The sequence below is a fragment of the Phoenix dactylifera genome, chromosome 1 (assembly GCF_009389715.1).
Source record: "Phoenix dactylifera cultivar Barhee BC4 chromosome 1, palm_55x_up_171113_PBpolish2nd_filt_p, whole genome shotgun sequence".
Taxonomy (NCBI): domain Eukaryota; kingdom Viridiplantae; phylum Streptophyta; class Magnoliopsida; order Arecales; family Arecaceae; genus Phoenix; species Phoenix dactylifera.
The window spans coordinates 5,390,886-5,418,744 of NC_052392.1; the positions used below are offsets into that span (position 1 = coordinate 5,390,886).

General features: G+C 40.6%; 1 protein-coding gene across 1 annotated transcript in view; it reads right to left on the reverse strand.

Annotated features, from left to right (window-relative positions):
* Nucleotides 1-11,962: 11,962 nt before the first annotated feature.
* The window catches only part of LOC103721247 (cytochrome P450 97B2, chloroplastic), a 30,543-nt gene continuing 14,646 nt past the window's right edge, over nt 11,963-27,859 (reverse strand). Inside the window, exons 6-14 of the mRNA XM_008811371.4 lie at nt 27,507-27,680; nt 24,202-24,249; nt 24,002-24,061; nt 23,770-23,856; nt 23,528-23,616; nt 23,129-23,220; nt 14,518-14,579; nt 12,475-12,624; nt 11,963-12,390 (exon numbers count right to left, since the gene is read on the reverse strand). Of these exons, the coding sequence (XP_008809593.2) occupies nt 12,163-12,390; nt 12,475-12,624; nt 14,518-14,579; nt 23,129-23,220; nt 23,528-23,616; nt 23,770-23,856; nt 24,002-24,061; nt 24,202-24,249; nt 27,507-27,680 (990 nt within the window). The 3' untranslated portion in view covers nt 11,963-12,162. The remainder of the gene's footprint in view (nt 12,391-12,474; nt 12,625-14,517; nt 14,580-23,128; nt 23,221-23,527; nt 23,617-23,769; nt 23,857-24,001; nt 24,062-24,201; nt 24,250-27,506; nt 27,681-27,859) is intronic.

A 27,859-nucleotide genomic window follows, 5' to 3' on the forward strand; every position in this document is an offset into this window, starting at 1 on the left:
AGATAGAAGAATCCAAGAATAAATGAGATAATGTAAAGATATTAAATGAATGGGTACCTGGTACCGTGAGCGTTCTTACGTCGAGGCTGTAAACATCGCCTGGGGACTGAAGACGCTCTTCTGCTCGGGGTCCGTTCTTTTGGGGATGCCGATAGAAAAATCCGATTGTCAGTCACGGACTTTTCGCTGATCACGAATAGGAAGTTGAATCAGGTTCCGTGATCGATGGAGAACGAGCCGAGCTCGTTGGCCGATGGGGAACGCATCACGATCTCATGGACATCATCCCAAAATATCGGGGCATCCCGACCGTGGTCGGGGTAGGAGAACGAGCCGAGCTCGTTGAATACATCCCGTTGTATGGGGGCATCCTGACCATGGTCGGGGTAGGAGAACGAGCCGAGCTCATTGGTCGGTGGTGGACGCATCCCGTTGTATGGGGGCATCCCGACCGTGGTCAGGGTAGGAGAACGAGCCGAGCTCGTTGGCCGATGGAGAACGCGTCACGATCTCACGGACATCATCCCGAAATATCGGGGCATCCCGACCGTGGTCGGGGTAGGAGAACGAGCCGAGCTCGTTGAATACATCCCGTTGTATGGGGGCATCCTGACCATGGTCGGGGTAGGAGAACGAGCCGAGCTCGTTGGTTGGTGGTGGACGCATCCCGTTGTATGGGGGCATCTCGACCGTGGTCAGGGTAGGAGAACGAGCCGAGCTCGTTGGCCGATGGAGAACGCGTCACGATCTCACGGACATCATCCCGAAATATCGGGGCATCCCGACCGTGGTCGGGGTAGGAGAACGAGCCGAGCTCGTTGAATACATCCCGTTGTATGGGGGCATCCTGACCATGGTCGGGGTAGGAGAACGAGCCGAGCTCGTTGGTCGGTGGTGGACGCATCCCGTTGTATGGGGGCATCCCGACCGTGGTCAGGGTAGGAGAACGAGCCGAGCTCGTTGGCCGATGGAGAACGCGTCACGATCTCACGGACATCATCCCAAAATATCGGGGCATCCCGACCGTGGTCGGGGTAGGAGAACGAGCCGAGCTCGTTGAATACATCCCGTTGTATGGGGGCATCCTGACCATGGTCGGGGTAGGAGAACGAGCCGAGCTCGTTGGTCGGTGGTGGACGCATCCCGTTGTATGGGGGCATCCCGACCGTGGTCAGAATAGGAGAACGAGTCGAGCTCGTTGGCCGATGGAGATCGAGCCGAGCTCGATGGTCGATGTAGCATGACGTTAATCCTTTAACTGGGGGATCCGAGCTTGGTCGGGATCCGATCTTGGAGACATACAGAAGATGGACTTCATTCGTTGGCGATCGTGCGCCCTTATTCGGAGCGGGGCGACGTTGGAGATAGAGATACCCGTAGGTCGTTTTTTGGATTCTCCGACCCTTTGTCACAGAGGCTTACAATCCCATTTTAAAGCTTCATAACTCTCCTTCTCCAGACCTCAGCTTTTATTTCTCTTTCCCCCCAACTCGTTGACGTGAGACTTGGACTACTACTTCTCACTGGTTGCCCCCACATACGTCGTTGCAGCGGGAGCCATGCCTGATTCGAGATGGCTCGGGAGTCGGGAGAAAGTTTCTTCCTCTGCTTAACATGATTCCGTGGAGGCGGCACAGGAGGGGCCTCCACTTGTTGCAGGCTTTGGGCTGCAATGGCTAGCGCTTGGACTTGCTGCACTAGCGCATCGAAGTGCTCGAGTTGGACTTGTGGAACTTGATCTACCGAAGATCTTGGTGGTGAATTCTGGACTGAGCGTTTGGGACTTGGAGCATGATACTCGAAGGGGAAGCCCGCTTGTAGGGGGCTCCGGTTGAACTGGAGCCGGAGGAAGCGATGCCGTCGGGACGCCCCTAGGTTGCAAGCCTTGAACAGCGGTAGCCAAGGCTTGCACCTGTTGCACCAGGGCATCAAACTGCTCCGGCCGAACTTGAGGGGTTGACTCGGCCGGAGGGGGTGAGTTCTGGACAGAGTGTCCAGGACTAGGTGGAGGACGTCGAGAGGCATTGGAAGCCCCCTTACTTCTTAGTTTCATGGCAGCAACTCGGGCCCTTCCTCTAGCGCCAACTGTTGCTGGAAATTGGACCCGGGGGCTGCCGCGAACCAAGGGGGGAGGAGCTCCGCTGCCGGGACGGTGGATGGCGGTGCGTTGACGGGCGGCGTCCTCCTGGAGAGTCCTGCAAGAAAGCCGGTGGCCGGGCTTTCCGGCGCCGGCCCTCCGATGCCTAAGTCAGAGGGGGGCTTAATTTTGGAGAAGAGAGAGGGACTGTATGTGAAGTCCGAAAAATCCCTTTGGGAGGAAGAAGCCTCCCTCTCTTCTTTTCAGAGGGAGAAGCTCCCCTTTTATAGGGAGTGTGGTAGGGTTACCTGTGATGTGACTGGGCGAATTAATGGGTTACCGTCACTGTCAGGGAGCTGTCACGATTGATCGGACTCGTTGGGGTGGTTGAACCGCCGGCCGTGGTGGGCCTGGGGTTCGTAGATGGCAAGTGCATTGATTGCTGAGTGAACCGGTGGTCAGGAAGAGCCATGCGCTTTGATGGTTCAGTGATCCGGAGATCACCTTGAGCCGTGTTCATTTAATGACTGAGTGCATTGGAGGCCTGAGGGGGTCTCATGCATTAATGATAGGGTGTCCCGAATGCCTGCGGAGATCTTGTGCCTTGATGACTTGGGGATGGTGGCAGATTGTAGTGGAATCATGTATTTAGTTGTCAGATCCTTTAGAGGGTTAGGCGGAGATTGGATATTTGGCTAAGGCACGGGCCCGGCACGGGTGTCGAGCCAAGCGGAGTGTCCTGTGGCGGGGTTTCCTTTCTGGTCGGCGCTTTCTGGTCTCGGCCTTCTGGTCTCGGCCTTCTGTGCTCGGCCTTCTGTGCTCGGCTCTCTGTGCTCGGCCTTCTGTGCTCGGCCTTCTGGTCTCGGCCTTCTGTGCTCGGCTCTCTGTGCTCGGCCTTCTGTGCTTGGCCTTCTGTGCTCGGCCTTCTGGTCTCGGCCTTCTGTGCTCGGTTCTCCGTGCTCGGCCTTCTGTGCTCGGCCTTCTGGTCTCGGCCTTCTGTGCTCGGCTCTCCGTGCTCGGCCTTCTGTGCTCGGCCTTCTGTGCTCGGCCTTCTGGTCTCGGCCTTCTGGTCTCGGCTCGGCCTATGAGCTCGAGAGCGGAAGAGCCCGATCACTTGGATGAGCTCGAGAGCGGAAGAGCCCGATCACTTGGATGAGCTCGAGAGCGGAAGAGCCCGATCACTTAGATGAGCTCGAGAGCCGAAGAGCCCGATCACTTGGATGAGCTCAAGAGCCGAAGAGCCCGATCACTTGGATGAGCTCGAGAGCCGAAGAGCCCGATCACTTGGATGAGCTCGAGAGCGGAAGAGCCCGATCACTTGGATGAGCTCGACAGCGGAAGAGCCCGATCACTTGGATGAACTCGAGAGCCGAAGAGCCCGATCACTTGGATGAGCTCGAGAGCCGAAGAGCCCGATCACTTGGATGAGCTCGAGAGCGGAAGAGCCCGTTCACTTGGATGAGCTCGAGAGCCGAAGAGCCCGATCACTTGGATGAGCTCGAGAGCGGAAGAGCCCGATCACTTGGATGAGCTTGATCTTGCTGACGGATTTGGGTGCTATAATTGCATTTGTGGGGTGGTCCATTTTTCCACCAACAGGTTCCATCTTAAATAATTCATATTTGTGAACTAGAATGTTCACTTTAGACTCCTTGATTTGATTAGTACCCTCGTGGGTAACTTCAAGCCTATCCCATATTTCCTTGGCGGAACTACAGGTGGAGACTTTATTAAACTCATTTACATCTAGAGCACAATACAATGTATTCATGGCTCTAGCATTGAGTTGAACCATCTTGCTATCATTCTCATCCCAATCCTCCTCAGGTTTGGGAACCAGAACGCCATTAACTATGTGAGATGGTTCGTGTGGTCCTTTGATTATAGCCCTCCACAAGGCATAATCTTGTGCTTGAACAAAAATTCTCATTCTAGTTTTCCAATAGGAATAATTTGTCCCATTGAAAAGTGGAGGTCTATTGGTAGCCTGCCCCTCAGCAGAAACATTGTTGAAGGGTGTTGCCATCTTGTTCTTTGGCAAAGACGGTTAGGTCTTCAAGAATACACAGAGCACCTGCTCTGATACCACTTGTTGCCCAGAGATGGTCACCCAAGAGGGGGGTGAATTGGGTGTTTTAAAATTTTAGTCTAATTAAACAATACACACAAGTGTAGGTGCAAGAATAAAATTAAAGCGGTAAGCACAATCAATTGCAAACACAGAGGTTTATAGTGGTTCGGAGCTTCCACTGCTCCTACATCCACTTCCCAAACACCTTTGGAAATTTTTCACTATAATCGGCGATTACAGTCCGGTAGTTTTTCGAGTGAACTACCCAACTCGTTGTTTTAACCCGGGCTAACAACGAACCCTACAATCCCCCAATTTAAACTAGGCTTGGGACGCCTAACCCTTGTTCCAAGTCCCTTGACTGGAACAAGCACAATGTTTAAGAGTTTTACAAGAGTTTAAAAGCTTCTATGAAAGCAAATAAATCAATAAAGAACAACAAAACCGGAAGAACCCTCTTTGCCGTTGAAAGCTTGGATGATGGTGGTTCTTCCGATGTGGATCACGTCGGCTTGAATGCGAGCTTTGATTGCCGAGTGGGAGTGAGTAGATGAGCACGAAATCAGATGAAGAAGGCTTGAATGCATTTGATTTCTCCTCTTGAAAGCACCAACTCCCTTGAGACTCTCTCTCTTTCTTCCCTCTTGAATGCTTTTGTGTTAGCTTGGTGAGAAGACCCTTTTCATGCACTTAAAAACTCCTTTTTATACTCCTGCAAGCAATAGATCCGTTAGAAACAAAAATAGAGCCGTTAGGATTTCAAACAAAACCTGCAAAAATGTGTCAGTCGCATTTCAGGCATTCCGGAGACGTCTCCGCTTGAACGAGAGACGTCTCGGCTGCATAAAAAATCCTTCGACAATGTCGGAGTCGACTCGGCGCTTTCTGGCGACGACTCCGAAGAAGAACAGCCCGATTTCTTGTTTTTCTGTTTTTCTGAGAGAGCCGGCTCGCATGCCTCGGGGGACGTCTCGGGATTTTTTGTGCTTTATGCGTGGGGACGACTCCGCGACGTCGGAGACGGCTCCGACATTTTCTCAACGAAAAACGGGTCCTCTGGAATCCCTGAGAGAGTCGGCTCCGCGTCCTTCGGAGACGACTCGCGCCCATCCCTTGAAAATGGCCTTTCTGCCGTCTCTGAGAGAGTCGACTCTGGAAAGCCGGGAGTCGACTCCGACCCTGCGAGACGCCTCGGCAAGTGCTGGGGACGTCTCCAGACGTCCCAGCTTCTTCTCTGCGTACCGGAGACGTCTCTGGAACAAGCCGGAGACGTCTCGGCTGCCCCTGATCCATTTTCTTCATCTCAAAAATCTTCAATAAATCCATCGAAAAATACGGGAACATGCCTTGACAATACTTAACAATATTCTTAGTTAAACACCTGAAATGCTCAAGTAATTTGTCAATATAAAGGAAATTATACTCTAGTGTTTTGTATTCATCAAAATCCATTAGGAGGTCAACATTACTCTCCCCCCGATCCTCCAACCCTAACCTCTTCCAAAGCCTCACCTCCCCGTCTCCCCGGCAGCGGCGGCTCCGACAACATACCCCCTGGCGGCTCTGGTAGGGAGGAGGAGGATGGGGCTCCGACGGTGCCCCTGGCGATCACCACCATGGGGAGGAACCCTCCTCCGATCACGGCGTCGGCAGCCCCCTCGGGCTCTTCCTCAAGGGGTGGCAATCTAGGGTTTCTGCCGACCCCCAGTTCCCCTTCAAGGTCCTCATGGGGGAGCTCGTCGGCGTCATTGCCTGCGTTCTTGGTGACATAGCCTCCCGCCCCAACTTCGGCCTCAACAAGCTCAACTTTGTGTTCTCGGGTATGGATGGAGTGGACGGAGCGGCCGAGGGCAGCGGGGAGATAAAATGGAGACACATATATCTTTTACCAAACATCTTTTTTTAACCTAAAAATACTTTTGGATGGCCAAAAAGTGCTTTTTGGCTCTCCAAAAGCTCCCCCAATGGGCCCTTAGTCCGTCTTTATCTTGGGATAGATCCGTTGTTCCTTGCGTTCTCTAGAACCGGGGTATTCTCGTATTTTTCATCCCACTCGCATCTGTAAAAGGAACAAAAAAAATTATTTTATTTATTTATTTTTATGCTAGGATAGATGTATCATATAGTCCAGGTACGAACACATCCAAAAAAAGTTGAAAAATAACAAGTTCCGGAGCACACCAGGTAACCCCCTCTTCCCTACCGAAAGAATATCTCTGAAATGGTTGGCCACATAAGAGGCTACCCAATCCACTGCCATGTTGGTCTCTCTATACACATGCTTAGCCTGCAAGGTCATTCTACCACCAGCCATAGCCCAAATATTCCTTAGCAGCGGTTGATAGTCGCCCAACCCTCCCGTGCTCTACTGGATCTAGCTAATGAATATCGCCGAATCGCTCTCAAGCAGTATAGCACTAACTTGCAACACTTGCCAAGCATAGCTCATGCCGGCCCAAACCGCCCACAACTTTGCCCCCAGGATTGGGGTGCCGAAAATCTGGCAACCACCAGCCGCAATCACCCTGAAGTCTGGACCTCTGATGATGAAGCTGGCACCTTCCCTACTTCCGCCATTTTATTTACTCTTTTAAATACCCTTAATCTCCTAAATTTTGATAAAAGCGAGAACGGACACGGTACAACTAGCAAAAATTTTACTAGCGTGATAAGCTTTAATTAATAAAAGGTAATCCAAATCGGTGGCGGTCGAAGCCGGCAGATCTTCGATACTTCTGTTATTAGTACCGAGCTTAGAGCCGCATGGGAGAACATCACCTATGCGATGCTTGTTCTAGGTACGGACCGCATCCTCCTTGAAGGGTACTCGTCTACAATGATCGAATGGATTCGGGGTCGGCAAAGCGCTGCTGGTGGGATGATGTTGTTCCACGGTATGTGTAGACTCTTGAGAGAATGTGACTCCTTCCGGGTCACCCATGTCTACCAAGAGACCAACAGTGCTGCTGATTGGGTTGCCTCCTATGTGGCTCATCACTCTAGAAGTTTCCTCTGGAAGAACCATGTGTCTGCTCCTCCTTTTTGCCAACCTTTTTTTTCCTGATTTTGTTGGCTGCACCCACATTGGTCGTGTGTGAGGTGCCGTTGTACAAAAAAAACAAAACAAAAGGTAATAACAAAGTTGAGGGTATTTTTTTTTTCATCCAAATATTTTCACTATGCTGTAAGCTGTAACCACGATACGTTATAATCCTTAGATGGGTATAAAAGTGGTCCGTCTAAATAAGTTTAAATACTAATCCTGTAAGAAACAGGCCAACTAGGCCTTACCTGGACCAAAGTCGGTAGGCCCAGCCGGCTTCTAACTCAGAAGATAAAAAGAGGGGGGAGAAGAGGAGAAGGGGCACAATCTCCTGTCCAAGCTTCCGAATGGCCGCCATAGAGGCTGGCCGAGGGAGGTTGCGGCCAGTAGAGGCGGTTGCAACCATCCAGCGGCCGGTCAGTATGGCCGTTACGGCCTTTACGGCCGTTCGGCATTCTTATCCCTTCCGAAGGGGAGTTATAAAAACCCCTGATCACCCACCCGATCGCGGTCGCCGCAGGTACTTGGTCGCAAGGGCCACTGGCCTCAGCTACAAACACCGCACGCTGCAAGCGCCATAGCCCTTGACCGCGCCACTGCAAGCCTCAACTCTTCTCTTCCCTTGTCCTCCGATAGGGGCCTCTCTCGCTTTTCCCCTCCTATCTCATAGGAAGAAAGGAGGGGAGGGCGATGAAGGGGAAGGAAAGAAGAAAAAGAAAAAAAGAAGAAGAAAAGAAGAAAAAGAAAAGAAAAAAAAAAGAGAAGAAAAAAAAAGAGAGATCCAGGGTCGACTTACCCAGTGGAAACCCAAAGTCTACTCAATTCCATTTCGGGTTGCTTAGAGGTTTTAATTAGATTTTAAATAGTGAATAGCAAGTAATTTATTTTAAAACAATTTTGATAAATGCAACGGAGTTGCCCAACTGAACCTAAAGATTTTTGAACGAACAGAGGTAAGTAGCCTTAGCACAAACCTTAGTAGTTTTAAAAATTATGAAATAATTTTTAGTGGTGAAAAATTATGAATTATATTTGACATGATGGATCTTGTTTTTTTGAAAATATAGGTTCAAGCATGCGATTGATTGATAACCATCCTTGTTTTGGCCAAATAGCATCTTTATTGAATTCTTGTTGTAAATGATTTACATATACTTCATGAAAAATTGCATGAAATGATATATGTGGCATGATTAGAATACTTCAGTAAAAATTTTATATTTGGCATAATTATGTATGTTAAACTTTTGTGATGTCATTTAGCATTTTCAACCTACTTATTAAGGTATGATTTATGAAAAATTATGAAATGTTTTAAGAGCTCTAGGATAGCTATGACCGCCTCTAGAAATAGAGGCCAATCAACACCCTGGAGCTAGGATCCAACGAAAACGGCCCTCTATCAATGGATTAAAGTTGATAATGAATATGAGTTATGAAATCTTGTCGATTACGAAGACGATCCTGTCACAGGATTATAGTCACCATAGCAACGGATTAAAGTTGATAATGAGTATAAATTATGAAATCTGTGAACAATGTTTGGAACTATGATATGGCTAAATAGCAGAAGAATGATTTATGCAAAATGAACTTGAAAATATGTTTGTGGAAAATAAATGATTTATGCATGCATTGCTTTATGACCTGTTTTAATATGTGTTATGAAATGCTTATTTTGGAATATTTGTTATTTTTCTTAAATGATGCATTGATATGAACAAACTCATACTTGATCTGGTAAGGTGGTGCATGGTTACTTACTGAGCCCCAAAGCTCATCTGTCTCTTTATTTTTTTTTCCAGATAAATAAAGTTGCTAGGAGTGGAAAAGAGTAAGTAAAGCTTGAAGAATAGTTACAAGCTACCATAGCTGTAACAATAAATATTAAATATGGGTTATAATCTTGAATACTCAAATATTTAATACAGATGCTATGGGCCTGCTTTTCTTTGATTCGCAAATACAATTGAATAAATTTTATCTTACTATATAAAAGAATATTTTTGTCATGAGCTTCATATTATTGTAGGCAATAAGTATGGTAGCCCGACCATATCATACTTCGGATATGAGGGGGCAACAAATCAAGCGCTGATCCGGGCCGTGACAAATCTCACATTATAATCCCATCTTATCCTGAAAAATACGCCGACAACCATGACTTAATCCTCCTTTTTTTCTATCATTGATGGTTCGGTCAAATCAGGGATAGCTGGGAATTAGCGACTATTCTCCAGGAATAGAGTTATGCCTACGTTTAAGTTTATCCCGACTTGATGCTGGTCACGCTCACCCAGAAAAGGTCACGGAGTCTTGAATGCCCACCAACCATAGTAGCTATATCCGTACCAAATTGAGGGCATGGTAAAAAAACCAAGGTTTGGGGTTCTGCGAGGGTTTTGTGACGCCCCAATCTATTATATACTTCGGTCAATTGGAGCATGCATGAGCAATGACAGAATTATTGTTGCCGGGCACTCCACATCTGCATGTAATGGGCGTGGTTCTCACGAAATTATTTTGATTAATTTTAAGTAACTAGCACCAGGGGATTGATATGATCCGTGGAATTTGTGAGATGCGTGGAAGAGTGGTGGAATAATGAGCCGCCATCACAGTGTTAGCACCCAAGCACGAGAAAATTTTTCCTCTGCGCTAGCAATTATCCCAGCATATTTTCCTTTCTAAATGCATTTATAACGTTTGAAGGAATAATTTTTTGATGTTATTTGTCACACAATCCAAAGCATGATTACAGCATAATTAGACGGAATTTATAGATTATCTAACACCTAAAATAAAGTTCGTCATTTCGGTACTAAACTCCTTACCGATACCACACTAGCATAGTGTCGGTACGATATGGAGTTTTTTTGAAATACCAAATATCGGTACGCTATCCGTACCGAGTACTGATACTGAACCGGTACAGTACGTCCCGTATGGCATACCATGATCTAAAATAATCAAAACTATTATTGGGCCGAGCTATCTTGATCATGTTAGGCAATTCTCTATGTTCATCCGTGATCTTATTAGGCAAAAAGATAGGTAAAAAAATTTTTAGAGGGGTGGCTGCAAAATAATGATTCCCTCTTTTACATTGAAGTAGGGAGGGCTCTCTTCCCCACCATTCCGAACCTATTAAGAGATCTTACCACGTAGCTTGCTTGCCCAAACCACCCACTGGAGAAGCTAATTGCCAGAAGAGCGTCGCAAGAAAGAAACGAGTTTTGTTTACAAAATGACTTCGGGCAACTGAAGTTTAAGGAAGGAGCCAATAAGGGGGAGCAATGAGTTTAATGTACTTGTCAAATCCATTCCTACTTGTACTGTAATGTTTTCGTATCAAAGCACAAAATAGATTAAACGCCTGGTTCTCACCCAGAACAAGCTAAGATACTGTTGGGTCGAGCCATCTTGAATTCATTTCTCCAAAAAAGAGAACGAGTAGATATTTTTATCTTGAATTCATTTTACTTCTTTCTTTCAGAGACCATCTCACTTTGTCGTGCCTTACAAACTCCTGGCTTCACAAATGCAGCAATGATGCACGGTAATGGATGCCTCTGATATTTGTGGTCCAGAATACGAAAAGCATGCAACTCTATTCCATTCTGCTTGATAATGTAGTGGCTAACTACAAGCTTGCACTATAACATGTGTCGATCTTTAGATAACAACATGATGTGTTGCTACCCAATCACAACTAACTTGCTCCTATAAAGCTAAGAACTAAATTTGTGATTCGATCTAACACTAGGATGATAAAATTTATTTTGATGGTTATAACTTGATGATGAGGTGATACTTAAGAGGCAAATACTTACAAATTAATCCGAAATTGCAAGAGAAATACTTTCGAGAGCTTATTAGTCTATATAAAGTTTTCAAAAGCAAGAAAAATTGCTCATGAAATGCATCAAGCCTAATGGTAAATCCATAAAAGTGCAAGCAACCTTGTGCTACAATATTGGCCTACAGAAAGACTTAGAACTACGTGGGCCTAAGGTCCGTTCAGTCACCCTTTTTGAAGGCAGCCATTGTCCATCTCAAACAATTGCCAAGTTGAAGCAAAAGGGATGAAATAGCGTTTTGTACATAGTGTGATGAGAGTATCTCTGCAATGGAATGGAACGGCACGATCGGGTGTCAGTTTATCAGGTCATGGCTGCTTCAAATCTTAGATTACTTGCCTTTCATCTCTGCAACCTAGAGAATATAGGTAAATTCTTTACCAAAACCCAAAAAGAATATATATAAAATTTAGACTATTGTTTGCCGCTTTGCCCTAAATCAAACTCTCAGTATTTTTGGAACCAAACCGTATCCCATCTATAGAAACTTACCCAAATATTGTGGCTTTAATAATCATATACCTTAGAAGACAATGGGAAAAGGCTATCACACTCAATCATGATCATGGTTTTCATCTTGGATGTACTCCTGTAGAAATTGGTGTTAGGCAGCCACAGACAAAGGGCATAAAATCTATTGTTCCATTTCTAATAGACGATATACTGATATCCCAATTGTTCTGTCTCAGCCCAAGTGCATGGATACCTCATCCACATAAAAAATATCTTAAAAGTCTTCATCCTTTTATTGATATTGCCACTTGCCAATATTGCTGACAACTCAGAGTTTATTTACCTTGATCATGATCTGCAACTCCGACAATAAAGGGTGGAAGATATGTAACCAATGAGTCTACTCTAAACCCCAGGGGCATCAATTATTGAATGAGGTTCGTGGCAACTTGAGAAGATGGAGAACCATGAGAGAACTATGTTTGTATTCATTGCAGATGCTCTCTTACATCTGGAATAAGCATTGTAAACGAAGATAAAAATTAAGAGAAGATATTACATTATGTAACTTATCCAGAAGATCTTGCAAAGATCGACAATTATTATACTATGTAGAAGGGCTCCCCCAAACTTTCAAAAACTCCACTGGGCAAAACCATTAAACTTGTTGTAATGTCCTTCTCTTCAGTTTGCACCACAAACCATTTTTAGTGTGAATAGTTGCTCCTGTGACCGGTTCAACGTCATCTGGTGATCCTTTCAACTCAATATCGTACTTCTGTAATAGCATAGCCAATGCTACAGTTGATTCCAAGAGTGCAAACTGGTCACCAACGCATTTGCGTGGCCCACCACCAAAGGGAAGAAAGGCAAAATCAGCAATTATCTGACGACACATGACACTAGGTATCAGTTAGAAGCCTGGCAGTAAAGCAAGAGGAAAATCTTTTAGGAAAGTCTCATGGCAGACCTCGTTCGGGTACATTGCTCCGGCACTTCGGTCAGGATCAAAGCCTGCCCATCCTTCAATGTCTTCGCTCTTCTTTGGAACTAAGAATCTCTCTGGTTCAAATTCATTTGGCCGGTCCCAAAAATGTGGTGATCTGTGGAGGTTATATACCTGGAGATACAAAAGTCTAAATGTAAATGCAAGTTACTCAAGAAGACCACAAGCAAAACAAACAAAAACTCATCCGAACAAAGTAAATGCACTCTTAGAGATTAAAAGCAATAAGCCTTAACCAAAAATTTGAAAATACTGATATTCCACCATTATGTGGATATAGAGGCTAGCCGTGCAAACAAAGAAACAAAAAAGTTGCAAATCAAGGCATTGAACAGGCGAAAACCCAACTGGCAATAGTTGTACAGTGGTTAACCAGAAAGAATTTTGAGACATATTCATGTGAAACAGCTTACATCGAATGTGGCATTAAAGAAACTTTCCAACACACGCTATCATTTGAATTGGGCTATACCTGGGCACAACATAGAAACTTATTTTCAGTTCAACACCTTCCTCTTCCACCTAACATAGCAACACCTTCCTTAAGCACGAAATTAAGGGCAAATCTATACTTTTGCACCCTTATAACATATTTGGTAATTATAAGAAATATAATGCAATGCTTTTTCTAGGATATGCATGCATATGAATTTCTCTGCAGGCTCCAGAATTGCCATCCTGTACGCCAATCAGACACAATATACCCACCATTGAAAGGTGTCATGCCCATGCATCAGTTTTCCTTGGAAACGATACATGTATGAGATGATGGGATAGCTTTACAAGGACATATCTAAAGGCACATCAGGACCTGCCTATTGTTGAGAAGGGGTCTATTTTCCGTTTACAGCTTTCTCTCCTGCGCCTATCTTCATTATTCTACACGATTCTTTTGTTCTCTAATATTCTATCTAATTTTCACAGATTGAATATATAGATTTATCCTACAATATTTGATAGCAACTTAGGAGTTAGCTAGGTATAAAATGTAATTAGGTACAGTTCAAAGTTTTGGATAGGCGAGTAGACATGTACACAACATAAGCAAATTCAGAGCAACGGGTAAAAAAGAGGCTAAGATCATCCATACTGACAGCAAAGGTGGGCCTTCATAGACTGCCCAGTAGCTGGGTGGTTGCCGCCCAGCTTCCCCTTGTAAGTGGTTCTGCATCCGAAACTGGTGAAAGGTATTTTGGGGTTTTAAAATTCAAACAGGAGTAATTTCATGGATGGCGGACTGGTGCAGTTTGGCAAGGGGCATCTTCCAAGGTGTAGTTTGCGGACATGTCTGTTGGAGTTTCCAGCATGGTTCATACACGTGCTGATGGCATGGTTTTTTGAGCTCTCAGGTGCAATCCAAATCTAGTTGTTTTTTGAGCTGAGGATGCAGCCAGTTGGGGGAATTATATAGCTTAATACGTATGCAGCCTATGGACACATGTAATAGAAAAAATAGTAATGGCTAATTGCATGAGAAAAGAACTAAATGCTAAGAGACAGGATACAAAATAAACCATGAATCAGCTGACAGTAGACTAAGGTGTCATCTAATGTGAGATGAAATTGTAGAACATTCTAGAGGCAATTGATTGCATATAAACATGTCACTGATGATGAGTTTTAAGCCATTTTGACACCATTTACCTCTCTGATTCCACTACCAAAATGTTACATAAAATTTACATTGCGCTTGCAATTGGAGTCTGATCTATAGAAGAGAAATTAAAATGTTAATGATTCAAACGTGACAAGTCAGACCTGAATTGAAATTTGGCCATTTAATCACATAAGGACCAATTCTTTAACATAAGGAGCTCTCTTTACTTGTTCAAGAAACCTACTTAAATTAGAAGAATTCGATAACTGTAGTTGTATAAAGGAATGAAATAATGGTTTCTTCAAACATTAACAGGAAGAGCATTAGTAATTTTCCACCAAGATATGTGAATGAAAACCAGAGAATAATGCACAAGAATTTAACATTCTACCAATTAATAATCAACTTACCGAAAGAAATATATCAGTCCCTGCTGGAATTTTATATCCATTTTCATCACCCTTGTATCCTCCTGAGTAATACAATTATATGTGCATGGTTAGTTCAAAAGTGAAAGAAAATCTACTAGAAAAATGGAAAACAATAATGTTTCATATGAATATTTAACATAAGCATGGAGAAATATGGAGTCAAATTCTCATTGACGAAACTAGGATGATCCTAGAACTTCATAATTTCAATTGAAAAAAAAATGACATACATACGTCACTAAAACATCATACTGCATGAAAGAAAAAAGGGGCTGCTTCATCATAATTTTAATATAATGCCTTCTTTCACCATATATAAGGCCATCAAAATTTTATTTAATGAATGAATTGGCATTTGAGAATTGAGATTCATTAAAGGATCCAATAGCTCATATAGTGTTCCCACATCTAAAAACGAAACTACTCTCCAAAACTAGATTCCCTCAATCACAATGCTTAACTAGTTTCAATTTTCTTAAATCTGTCCTTTCTTTATGCAAAGACTCTCTGGCCATGGTGAAGCTTCAAACTACTGAGCTACCTATTATGTTCTAATTTGACATATACTGCATCAGTTTTGGCACTTCACTTCCAAAAATCAATTTCTTTAATTTCTGTTTTCCACTTTTCCTCGTATGTCCACCTCATGCTTTTCTTCCTTGCCAAGTTCAAGTTCCCTCAGCTGGTGTTTTAGATATATTTCATCTTCCAAGTGTCCATGGCATGGCACCTTTGGGATTACCCTCCATTTGAGTCCTTATCCCCTTTTGTGTTGCTATCAAATTGAGACTTCTGCGAACTCCCCAAAGATATCATTTTTTATGCTTGTGCTAGTCACCATCCAAGTGTGGCAGGAATATATGTTCAACTTATTGGTACATAAAACTGTATACCTTGATGGCTTTGATCCAGTTTGCGTTGTATGCTTAACCCAAGGTGAAAAGCTTGATCCCCACCTTGTCTTGTCTATACCTGCCAAATGATGTTGATGATGCCAAAGTTTGCAGTCTTGATACCAGGCCTTCTACCAGTACCCAACAAATACACCCTATACCATGTGTCAATACAGTTCATACCTCGGTACCGACACCCACAACCAGGGGCAACCATTGTATAGAGCCAAGCCTCACTATGATAAGGTATGCCCTGTACCATTGTAGTATGGTCCAGTGCAGCAACCATTGACGGAAACATATTTTTTTCATCTCTTATTATCAATGTTTTGATAGCATAGCAAATATGGACCAACCCCTTCATCCTCTTTGTGAATTGAGTTGAGGTTACAAGTACCAGTTTACATGGGACACTTTCCTTGGTCCATATACGAACTCATACCAAGTTTTAGGCATGGCATTGAAGTGATGAAACAATCACACGCTCCATCATTTCAAGCTGTTCATGCTTCAGGGTATGGGCAAGAGCTTCCTTACTTCTTGATGTATCAACTTGATTCAATATACTTGAGGGAAGTTGTTTCATCACCAACTTGTTTTGGTTGTCAATTTAGCATCTGAGGACCTATAGTTGTAACAGTTCATTAGGTTCCACCAAACATTGGCTTAGAGACTGTGATGCTGCTCTTCTTGGGGTCTTCTCATGGGCTTCCTGTTCCTTGAGAGTGCCAGTGCTGTATTGTTGTAAAACATATTTTAAGAAGAGCATCACAAGTGGCTCAATAAGGGGGCATGCACAGAAAGGCTCCTTACCAGTACTCCAAATGCACTCTATGCAAGTTTCTCTTTAATTTTTGTTCCCTCAGGTGCATCTTAGCACTCTAATCGCCCTCAAAATGATGGTTATGCTGCTTGACCCTTCACATTGTTATAAAGTGGTCCCGATGTTTTCTTGATCTTCTTTATTCTTGTCCACAGAAATCAAACCTCTACAATTTTATTTGTTCCATGTAGTTATACTAGATAATTAAGCGCTCAAGTCCTATTACGAGCAATATTTAGAGTGGAGTTATGTTATAAATGAGAAGCTATGTGCTCATGGAAAAGTTCTCTTCTGTAAAGTAAGTCCCTACTAGTCATAAGTTGTTCGATAAACTCAAGTCCATTTTTACTGTCATACGAAATATAACAAGGCTCATTTAACAACTTGATGATTGATATATTGATCGAGGAGAGTGATTAACAACGACAGCACCTTTGGTACAATGGCAAAGGTATGCACTATTAGCACCTTACATTGTTATTATTGCCCATTGTTGCTTCTTTATGATAATAATTACGGGTGCAAATGGGTCGGGTTGGGCCATGAGTGACCCCGACCCAATCCAATTTCTTGCTTGGGTACTAATTTGGGACCCAGACCTGGCCCGATAGAAGATCGGGTTAGGTCAATCCATCGCTACAATTTTTGACCCATCGGGTTATTCGGGTCGGGTCGAGTCCATGTATAACTCGAACCCAACACAGGTCAGTCCATCGCTACAATTTTTGACCCATCGGGTCATTCGGGTCGGATCGAGTCCATATATAACTCGGACCCAACACAAAAAATTCGTGTCTGGTTCGGAACCGAGTCAGGTCCGGTTCGGGACCGGCTCAGGTTCGGTTCGGGTCAACCCATCCATTGCTTCAAAATTTGTGTTTGCACCCCTCAGACTGCTGCCCACAGGCCCAAGTAATTACCCAAATTTTAAATGGGTCGGGTTGGGTCGGGTTTGAATTCAATAAATCCAAACCCGACCGGGAAAATGGAATGGGTCCAATTTTAAGACCCAACCCGGCCGGGCTCCACGGGTCCTCCAAAATGGGTTGGGTCGGGTCTAAGCGAGTCGGGTCAGGTCGGGTCGGGCCACGGGTCGACCCGACCCATTTGCAGCCTTAATAATAATATACTAACTGAAAATGCCTCTTTATGATAATAATATACTTACTGAAAATGCATTTTCATGCAGACCACTTCACAATGTTTACATGCAACCATCACCTAGCCTTCCAAACCCACTTAACATCTGTTGCCTCAGCTAAGCTATATATGCACTCAACCAATCAGAAGCATTTCAGCAAATGTCGTTCTTATTGGAAAATATCATCACTGTACTCTTTGCAGAAGCACTTTTCCAGCAATATCTTACAAATCCATATAGTCATTCTTTCTGGTTATAATGCTTTCAGTACTTATAATTTTAAGTAACATCTTTGACATGAGTTTAGACAAAGAACCATGGTCCTCTTTGCTATGTATAAGTTGCCTTTTCTCCCTAAAAGTAAATGCCGCAATAGGACTACACTTTCAGTATGATCAGTTATGCCTATGCACACCTACAGTACAATTTATGAAATCCATCAAAAGCTTTGTACCAGTGATGGTGAGCAACTCAACAATTCTACTGATGGTGTATAAATTTTAGTTTAGAATAATAATAATATGTTTCATTGCATTTCGAAGTTTTTTCAGATAATTTTTGGAGTAGGTTTTGGAGTACTATTTTTAGTGGAATTAGCGTAAAAGAGTCCTATTTTAAGTATATGTTGGGTTGGGTAAGTGATAGAGTTGTTGCAATTTGATTTATGATTGTTTGGACTTATGGCTGCTTTAGGTGTCTTTCTATTCTAAGTTTTCCATTTAACGGAAGTTTTTGGAGGCTACTTTCTTGGTTATTAAGTTATAGAAGTTTGTAAAGAGCCTGTTAGGCTGGCTTAGAAAATCATTGTACGTGATATGTTCTGGAAGAAGAAAAGGCCCTTCTTATCTCCCTCATCATGTTCTCTACTCTTTTCTATTATCTCCCCAATTTGTATTATCTCCAGGTTATGGACAATCGTCAATCAACACATTACCATTAAAAACCTGTTTTTAGGACCCATATCCCCTAGAAAATCTTTTGGCTTTCTTGAATTTTACAATCATCAAAAAAAATCTTTGCTTCCCTGTTTTCGGTAACAGGATGGCCAGGAAACTTCTTGACTTAAATCCTAGTTTAATCCCCTCGTTAGGTCCACCAACACACTGCAGGTCATTCCTAGTACGTCCCACATAACCTTCTCGACAGTATTAACTCATTGATGCTATTTGGAATCATAAATTCTGAATTTGGTTTTTCTAATTTAAAACCTTGAACTTCTAGTGGGGGTTGGATCATTGGAAAATTTGTTTCTTCCATTCTTTCTTCTGGTTTTTCCTTAAGTTTCATTAAAACTTGAATGTCTCTCTGTAAAGACTTATGGATTTGACTTAATTTTTCTTCCAGTTGTATTAACTGGTTTCCTATGCATACTAAATATGTATGTGTATAATTTTGGGATCTAATTACAGAGTTAAGTTCTCTGATTGTCACATGAGTATTTTCGACCTTACTTAGATTTAAATATGCTGTTGCTTCTGTTGACTTAATTTAATCAACTGTTGAGGAGGAAATGGTGAAGTTATTACTTCATCTTGTACAGTTATCCAAGTTCTATGAATGACCGATAATTGGTCTTCCTGTTCCTTCAGGTAAATACCAATAAACCATGGTACAAAGAATTGAACATCTTGTTTTTGTTCTAATTCTTGATAATATTGAGTATTATAATATTCTAACTCAAGAGGAGAATTTCTTAGAATACCAATTTCTAAATTCTCTGTAGATTTCTGATTGAAACTCTTTATTAAGAGCTTTTCCAATTTCACTTCCTGGTGCAAAATTCATTGAATGTGAAAACTCATTTCTGATTGATTAGGAGATTCTCTACTCTTTTCTTTTGAATATATTCCATAAGGAATATCATTTTTACTTAATAATTTAAGTGTTTGACTTGATCCTGATACTTGGATCGTCTGTTCTAAAGTCTTCATAGCCATTTTTGAGCTAAAATAGTTTTTCCATCCTATTTCATAGATTTGTGTTGGTGGAACATTAGGAATTGTCCATTTATTCAATTTATCCAGATCTTTTGGATATCCGATTAACTGAGCATTCTTGATCAATTGATCTTTGTTGGATTTTGTTAGGGATGCCAATTCCATTATCAGTTTTTACTGATGATGTATGTGCATAGCTTTATGATGTTATAGATATTAATCTCTTCATTTTAGACCATCTATCATAGTCCTTAAACTCTAGACATTAATTCTCTCACGGATTTAGTCTATGACACATCAATCTTTTTAACTATTATATCATTTCTGAGTTTGATCATCAAGTCCATCACGAAAGCGGCCTTAACGCCCTACTCGCCATCCCGAAATCAACAGGCAAACATGGCCATCCTAATGACTTTAGCACATAGATGATGTTAAATCAGCGATTTCTGCTGAGAATTGACTGCAGTGCAACTGCAGTCAATCAGATTATTCAAAAAGATGTCAAAAATCTTATATCCAAGCAAATCTTTGCTGAATCGCGGGCACAACTGTCTGCCTTTGATTTTGATATAGAATATACTAAATCTGCGAATAATTCTCTTCCTGATTTCCTAACTAGAGAAGTTTTGCAAGAATGATTCCTTTCAGAAGAAATTATACCTGAGGAAGAATGTCTTCCTGAGGTGGCAGGGGACACAGCGGTAATCAGCTTTCCATGAGTTCAGTAAATTTGCTGTCTCATAGAGAAACAGCAAGAAGACCACAAATGGTGGATCTTGCAACCTATCTTAATATAAAAAAAAGGTTGAATAGCAATCTGCTGTAGAAAGAAGTAATGAAACTTCATCATCTTCATAGAAGCCTATGATGAAAGAAGTGTTACAAGAAAATGTTCTTGACACCAGTTATTCAGAAAATCATTCTGAACAGATAATTATGTACCTGGATCATAATGATATTGAAAATTTGAATGACCCCTGGTTCATACATCAAAAATATTTTGACGAATTGGGTTATCCTTCCTAAAAAGAAAAAACAGACAAATTATGGAAGCAGTTATGCTCCTAACTGATTCTGTGGAAATTAATCACAATTTCCAAAATAACAACATGAGGAGCCATATCAACTATAGCAAATGTGCTATGCATAAAAATATTCAACCACAAAAATGGGGACTGGACCCTAACAAGGGCAGACCATTCCAGGTAGGTGGGCAGACAGTCCTAGTAAATTACTAGGACTATGTCCAAGCTTTTACTAATATGTTCTTTTATGAGAACCCCAAGAGAGAACACTCTTGGTTTATACAAGTTAATCCGGAGGTCCTACAGAAGCCTATTCCAGGCTGGTTTCATCAATGGTGGATATATTTCGGTCCAGATCTCACAATATTACCAACCGAAATATTGATTATATGAAGAATGGGTGGATAATCATCCCACCATTAACAAAATGACTGATGAACACATTTGTTCAAGTCTATGTCCAATGATGTATTTTATTGAAAATAAGATTCCATGGATTTGAAAATGGACACTATCTGCAAAATTTACTGACAAGAAAAATCTTCCTATATTAAAGAGAATTTCTCTACAAATGGTGGATGAAAATGCCCAAAAAAAATTATATGATATTATAGCCACCATTAAGAGTAATCTTACTCTATGTAAGAGCATGAATTATCGTGCCATAACTCAGCAATCTGCTGATTATTCTAATGATAATTATTTTAAACAATTAAAACAAGCATTATCTCACAAGCATCCAAATATCACCAATGAAGAAGCAATGGCCAAATGCCTGGGATACATGAAAAATCAGTTTCTCAGAACCTTTAATGATACTTCAATAAAATCTACATCATCAAGGACTTCATCATCCTCAACACCAGAAGACGATAATAAGTTCTTGTGTCTAGCAGGGGAATCACAAGACCCCAATGAAAAGAAGTACAATCTACTCCTACAGAAAATATGTAGGACGGAGTACTCTCCACTAGGCCCCGCAAACAACAGCGGAAACCAACCAGAGCAAAGGCAAAGAGCCAGCTCGGTGAAGGACAACCGACAGAGCAATCTCAGTCAGTATCAAGCATGCAACCCATCAGAATCAACTTTTGAGTCACCGACAACTTCCACGGTGGAAAATAGAGATGCCAAAAGGAATCTACTTTCGGTGCTACCTACTTTACCCAAAGCAACTTTATTAGCCGCCACTTTTGACTTTGGGCAAAGCATCTCTATCCATACTGGCAAAAGATAATGTTTTTCCAACCAATATATTTGAGTTCTGAGCCAGATGAAGATCACTTAGTCAGGAAGAAAAGCATCTTCTCCAGCAAAGGAAATCCCCTTTTGAAAAGCAAAATAGCTTTAAGTCTTTTCTTCTTTTCTTTTCGTAAAGCATCTTTACTTTAGTCTTTTCATGCTGGCTACTTGGCTAAACCTATCCGACGGACTTTAGAATCATCTGAAATCTAGTTTTATTTTTCTTGTCTATAAAAGGGAAGGTCCTCACCCTTGTTGAGGCATGACTTAGAAATAAATCTTAATTTCTTCAATTCCAGTTCTTGCTCCGCTCTGTTCTCCTCTCCTCTCTCGATCCTCTCCTCTCAATTGGTATCAGAACCAAGTTAGCCAAGTTCGGGCATTGCTAAGTTCAATGAATTTTGCACCAGGAAGTGAAATTAGGAAAGCTTTTAATAAAGAGTTTCAATCAAAAATCTACAGCGAATTTAGAAATTGGTATTCTAAGAAATTCTCTCTTGAGTTGGAATATTATAAAACTCAATATTATCAAGAATTAGAACAAAAACACGATGTTTAATTTTTTGTACCATGGTTTATTGGTTTTTACCTGAAGGAACATGAAGACCAATTATCGGTCATTCAGAGAACTTGGATGATTGTACAGGATGAAGTAATAACTTCACCATTTCCTCCTCAACAGTTGATTAAATTACAGTCAACAGAAGCGTCCTATTCCACTCCACATGTAGGCATCTTCTGTACTCTTAGTTGGCCTTAAAGTTCTACGACTAGAGCTCAAGTCCTTCATTTAGTGAAATGCACATGCTTATTGACTGATATTCTGCTGCTAGCTGTGTCTTCCAGCAAGATTCTTTAATCAGAAGAAGCAAGATATGTTTCTTGCTCAAATTCTAAAGCCAAGTAACATGAAGCTCATGATGATAGAAGGTTATTTTGGCTCATTTCTGATCTCTTTAACATGAGCATCCCACATGACACTACCCTATACATATATAAGTGGTACTGTACTGCCAGTACATTTTTTATGAGTGCAAAGAACATATTCAAATTGTCAGTTACAGCCATTGTGTCTACTGAGCTAGTATCACTTACTCCCAACTGCTTGAGCAACTCATAGCATTCTTCACAAAGAAGTGCTTTCAGAATTGTTACTCTCAACGATGATCAGCCATGAATTTAAGAGAAATGTTAGAGAGAATGCTACAAATGGTTGTAACATAATAAGTTATTTGTACATGTATTTTACTCAAATGCTACAAGAGAGTGTTTGTATATATTAAACTGTTATCCTATTGGATTCTATTTCAAGTTAGCTCTTCTAGCACTTTCAAAGTATATGCATAAATGCAAAATAATCATGAAAACTAGGCAATCAAGTTTTGAAATTTTGAAGTACATGGATTAATCAAGCAAGCATATCAATATAATAGGTTTCTCAGTTTCATTTTAATATGCCAATCTACTAACAAATATGCTCAAGCATTGTACAAGAAGCTGAAACATTCTCAAATTTCAAGAAGTACCAGGAAGTTTATCTGGTTTGAGAGCACGCCTGATAAGTAAAGGAGGCTGAGGGTATAGGCGAAGAGCTTCAACAATGATAAGTCGTATGTAACTGAAAAGATGGTAAAGTGTGATAAATATTATATAGTTTCATAATATTTATTTTACACGATGGTTTTTTATCTGTACTCCATATACTATTGATTCTAAAGCCATAAGCTTACAGAGACCAATAAATTTAATGAGCATGAAACCATGCAAAAACTCTCAGACTTAAAACTCCTTTAAAATTCACAAATAAAAGATTGAGCATAAATTGTTAAGAGTTATATTCATAGTTAACATATTATATATTGGAACAAACAACAATATTCTAGTCATTTCAACAGTTAAAAATCACAACAGATTCATTGACCTACTCCAGTCTTTTAAGGCATGCCAGAGTCATTTTCTCTTGACCAAGTACAGAATCAACCTCTGCCTGAGCCTTTCTCATCTTGGAGGGGTTCTGCAACTCAGAACAGATGCTAATATTCAAAAAAAGAAAGTCAATCAATTCTAAAAGAATGGCATTTACATAAGTTCAAGAAATATGGCGTCTTAAACTACTGCAATAAAAAATGATAGCTATGCAAATTCAGTTACTTCAACATGCATGTACCTGGGCAAGTAGAAAAGCAGCCCATGTAAGAACAGCAGCAGTTGTTTCATGCCCCGCAATAAGCATGGTCATGAGATCATCTCTAAGCTGTTGCAAGCAGAAAGGTTTTATAAGATGAAAAATGAAATGGAAATCATGAGATATGATAAAGTCTTCCTTCTTTAGGAGGGAAAAGGTGGAGACTTCCAGTAAACTCATCGTAACATAATACAGAATAAGGGGCAGATTCTACCTGACGATCATCAACATCAGCACCCCGCATATCAACAAGGAACCGCAGTATGCTGACATCCTGCAAACTTAGCCATGAATATAGCACCCAAAGTCAACTAGATTATATGAGCTTCATGAAGCCTTAAACTGACATTTTTTTTATTTTTATTCTAATTCATAAAGTAACATAAGTAATTTCAAAATAAAACATCAGACAACCTTTAAAGATGAATAATCTCTTTGTTGAAGATTCTCAACATCAGCTTCCTGCCATGACACAAGAAGATCAATTTTACCCCAAAGAGAGAGAGAGAGAGAGAGAGAGAGAGAGAGAGAGAGAGAGAGTGGCACACAAGTGATAAATAAAACAGGAACTCAGAAAATAGGTTTGAGAATGACTAAACTTTTCTCATTGAGAGAAGGGCATATACATTGAGCAAAAACTTCCCTAAGAAAAAGTGCAAAATATAACAAACTCCATACATATATAGATTGTAAAAAGAGAAAACAGGATCATATGCAAAATAAGAGAGCACACAGGCTTATATAATATGTCCAGCCCTTGATCCTCCTCAAACATATAATGAACCATAAAATAAGAGACTTGCCAAGAGAAGACATATCAGGGATGCAAACCAAAGATAGGTGCATCAGCAGACAAACAGTATAACGGAACCAGAAAGCAAGCTATCTAGTATGGCTATATCTGATGAGGTGTGGCCAAGATGCCTCATATGACGAGCCAAGATATTGGCTCAAAGACAAATGATCAACGCTAAGAGAACATATGCATGGGAAGACACCTATTTAGCTGATAAATCAAAAAGATGTAAGCGCAGTCTTGGCGGGGCAAGTTCATAGATAGGTAAGATGGGCCTCTTAATCTATAAAGAGTCAAATTGTAACAGATAAAACAACATGCTTTTGCAAAAGCAAACCAAACAGATGGTCAAATATGATGAGTTGGTATTCCTAATAAAGCAAAAACAAAAAACTTTATATTTTGCTTTTCATAGGCTACGGAATATGGATATGACATTGCATGGATAAGTCAATTTGGTGAATCGTGAACAAACAATAAAACTAGATTATTTAGGCTCCATTTGGCAAAGCTGTTGGCAGTAGAGTTTTTTGAAGTAAAGCTTTTATAAAAAGCTATTTGCTGCTTGGTAACTATATTTCTAAAGTGTCGTGAAACGTTAATGTGTTTGGTAAACAAACTGAGAAAGTACTTTTGTTATGACAAAATAACCATAAAGGACATTGCATAGTATTATACAACAAAGTATAATTAAATATAATATGTATTAATACATAAATATATGATATATTATAATATTACTATAATGTAATATAATATTATTATAATATAGTAATATAATATCGTATACCATAGCATAATAATACAACATAATTTGATATTATATAACATAACATATCAATTTATTGTGATATAATGTAATATAATATTATATTTATAGTATAATACAATAATAAAGCTATAAAATATTATAATTATTATCATTATATATTAATATTTTATTAATATAATATTTTTAGGAACTAATTTTTGGGTTCCTTATTTTCTTTGTTGAGATTTCTGCAGATTTCTGTAATATGAAGGAACATTTTCTGTAATTATAATATTTTATTATGGGTATCTTGATCCAAAAAGAAAAAATTTTATAAATCAAAATAGCTTTCCAATGCATGCTAAAAGTGCTTTTCCGAAGAAGCTCTATTTTGGAGCTTCTCCCAAAAAGCTATTTTAGCTTTCTGACAAAACTAAAATAGCTTTCCAATTTTTTTTGCCAAACACATCTATTCCATCCAAATGTACTTTTAGAGGGTCAGAAAGTGCTTTATGGCCCATCAAAAGCTCGGCCAAACGGAGCCTTAGTCATTATTCAAACCACGTCCATACTCCACACAGTGATATCAAGATTACAAACTCTAACATTAACCACATATCATTAAAAGGTCAAGATTCATCAAAGAGGAGGAGGAGATTGCAAGAAAGAAAGAGAGCAGAAAAAGAAAGCCTTCTTCCTTAGCCCTAAAGGTACCACAGAAGTATCTCGAGCTTATCTGAGAAGTATATGCGGCCTTTTCTGAATTTTCAAAATACTTAGAAAAGTATCCAATGTACATCTCAGACATATAGGAAAAGTACCAGTATTCAATACATATCGGTACAAACACAGCATGCAATTTAAGGTATCCATGCTTCCTCAATTCTAGGATTCAGCTCGAATACAAACTCCATGCAATTTAAACATATGGCCTGATGTAAATCAGTGCAGGAACATAATGTAGCTCAAGATTTGAGTTGGACAACCTGGAAAAATAAATGGGGTAGGGGTGGATGCACGAGTAATGTTATTTCTATGATCTGCATGCAGATGTCGAGGTAGGTAAACGTAGCATTATTGTGGTGTCAGGCAGTGAGCACAAAGATGTTGGGTGACATCATTTGGGATATGTCTGCCACATAGACAAGGATCATGGTGTGCATGGACATATTAATAATCAAATATTATTTAAAATATGGACAAGACAGATACTGTTTCAGACAAAGGCAATATGATCAGAATTATAGGGTTGGAATCTAATTTATTAGGAAATTGTCCATATGTATATTAACCATCAGGAGCAAGTCACAAATATATGCATGTGTGCATCGTCACATAGACAGGTTTTTCATTTTGCATCTGATAAATAATCAGTTTCAGAATCAGACTTGAATCCTTGTCTTTATTTATTTGATTTTGATTCACATCCATGTAACTTTCAACCCAAATCCAACTTGCTGATTGGTCTGCTGACCATCTGCATTAGTATTTCCAATGAATAAGTTCTGCACTGTCGTTACAAAGTAAAGAATTATTTTGCACATTTTAAGAGATCTGCTAGATTCTCCTCCTTTTTCAATACATTTTCACTATTGTTCAGTCTTACCTTCCTCTTCTTTTTCCATTTTTTTGCCTGTTCTAGATATCCAACATCTTCGTGACCTAGTTCCATTCTCCTTCTGACATTGAATTTCTTTGTAGACAGACTGATGTTATACCCTGACCTCAATGTATTTAATTTTTTTCTATCATTCCTTATGACATATCATGCCACGACATCTTTCCAGGGGATATATGTGAATGAAAGGACAAGATTCCTCTAAAATTCAAATGCATGGGAAGTAGCTTATTCCAATAGTGTTGCTGCACTAAAACAAATTTAGCAGAACAACCATGTAGCATTTCTTTACTTTCTAATAGTATACAAAATTATAATTAAGTTTAAAGAATTTCAATTAACGAACAGTTAAATAACATGAAATCCAACATGGGAATCTGATTCAGTTTAATGTTATTTAATGAATGATCAAAACAACCAATAGGACTTTGGGGCAACTATGAGGGTCATCTGACAGTAACCAAAATAAACTTCTTAAATAGACAGGAGCCTAATTAATAAGCAAACATGAACAGATTATCAAGTTACATACTCCCTTATTCAAATGTGCTCACCTGTCTTGTCTCCTTTGCATTTTTGATAAGTCCATCAAGGCAGTCATTGATAACCTTGAGGTCATTGTGGAACTTACGCTGCCTAGGAACTATCCATCTTGCAAAAGGGAGTTTCCAATATGGAATGTAAAAGGTTGCTCGATGTTCAGCTTCAAAAAGAGTTCCATACACTGCCTGTTTTACAGTACAGAAACAGAAAGTGAACTTCTGCAATACTCAGTAGCGCTCAAATTTAATGCAGTTATTTCCAGAGAAAGTTATAAGCATATGAACTCCATGAAACTTCTACAAATCTAGTTAAAAAGTTGTTGCATTATCATAAGTAACAACTCTTTTGTTTTTTAGGATACAAA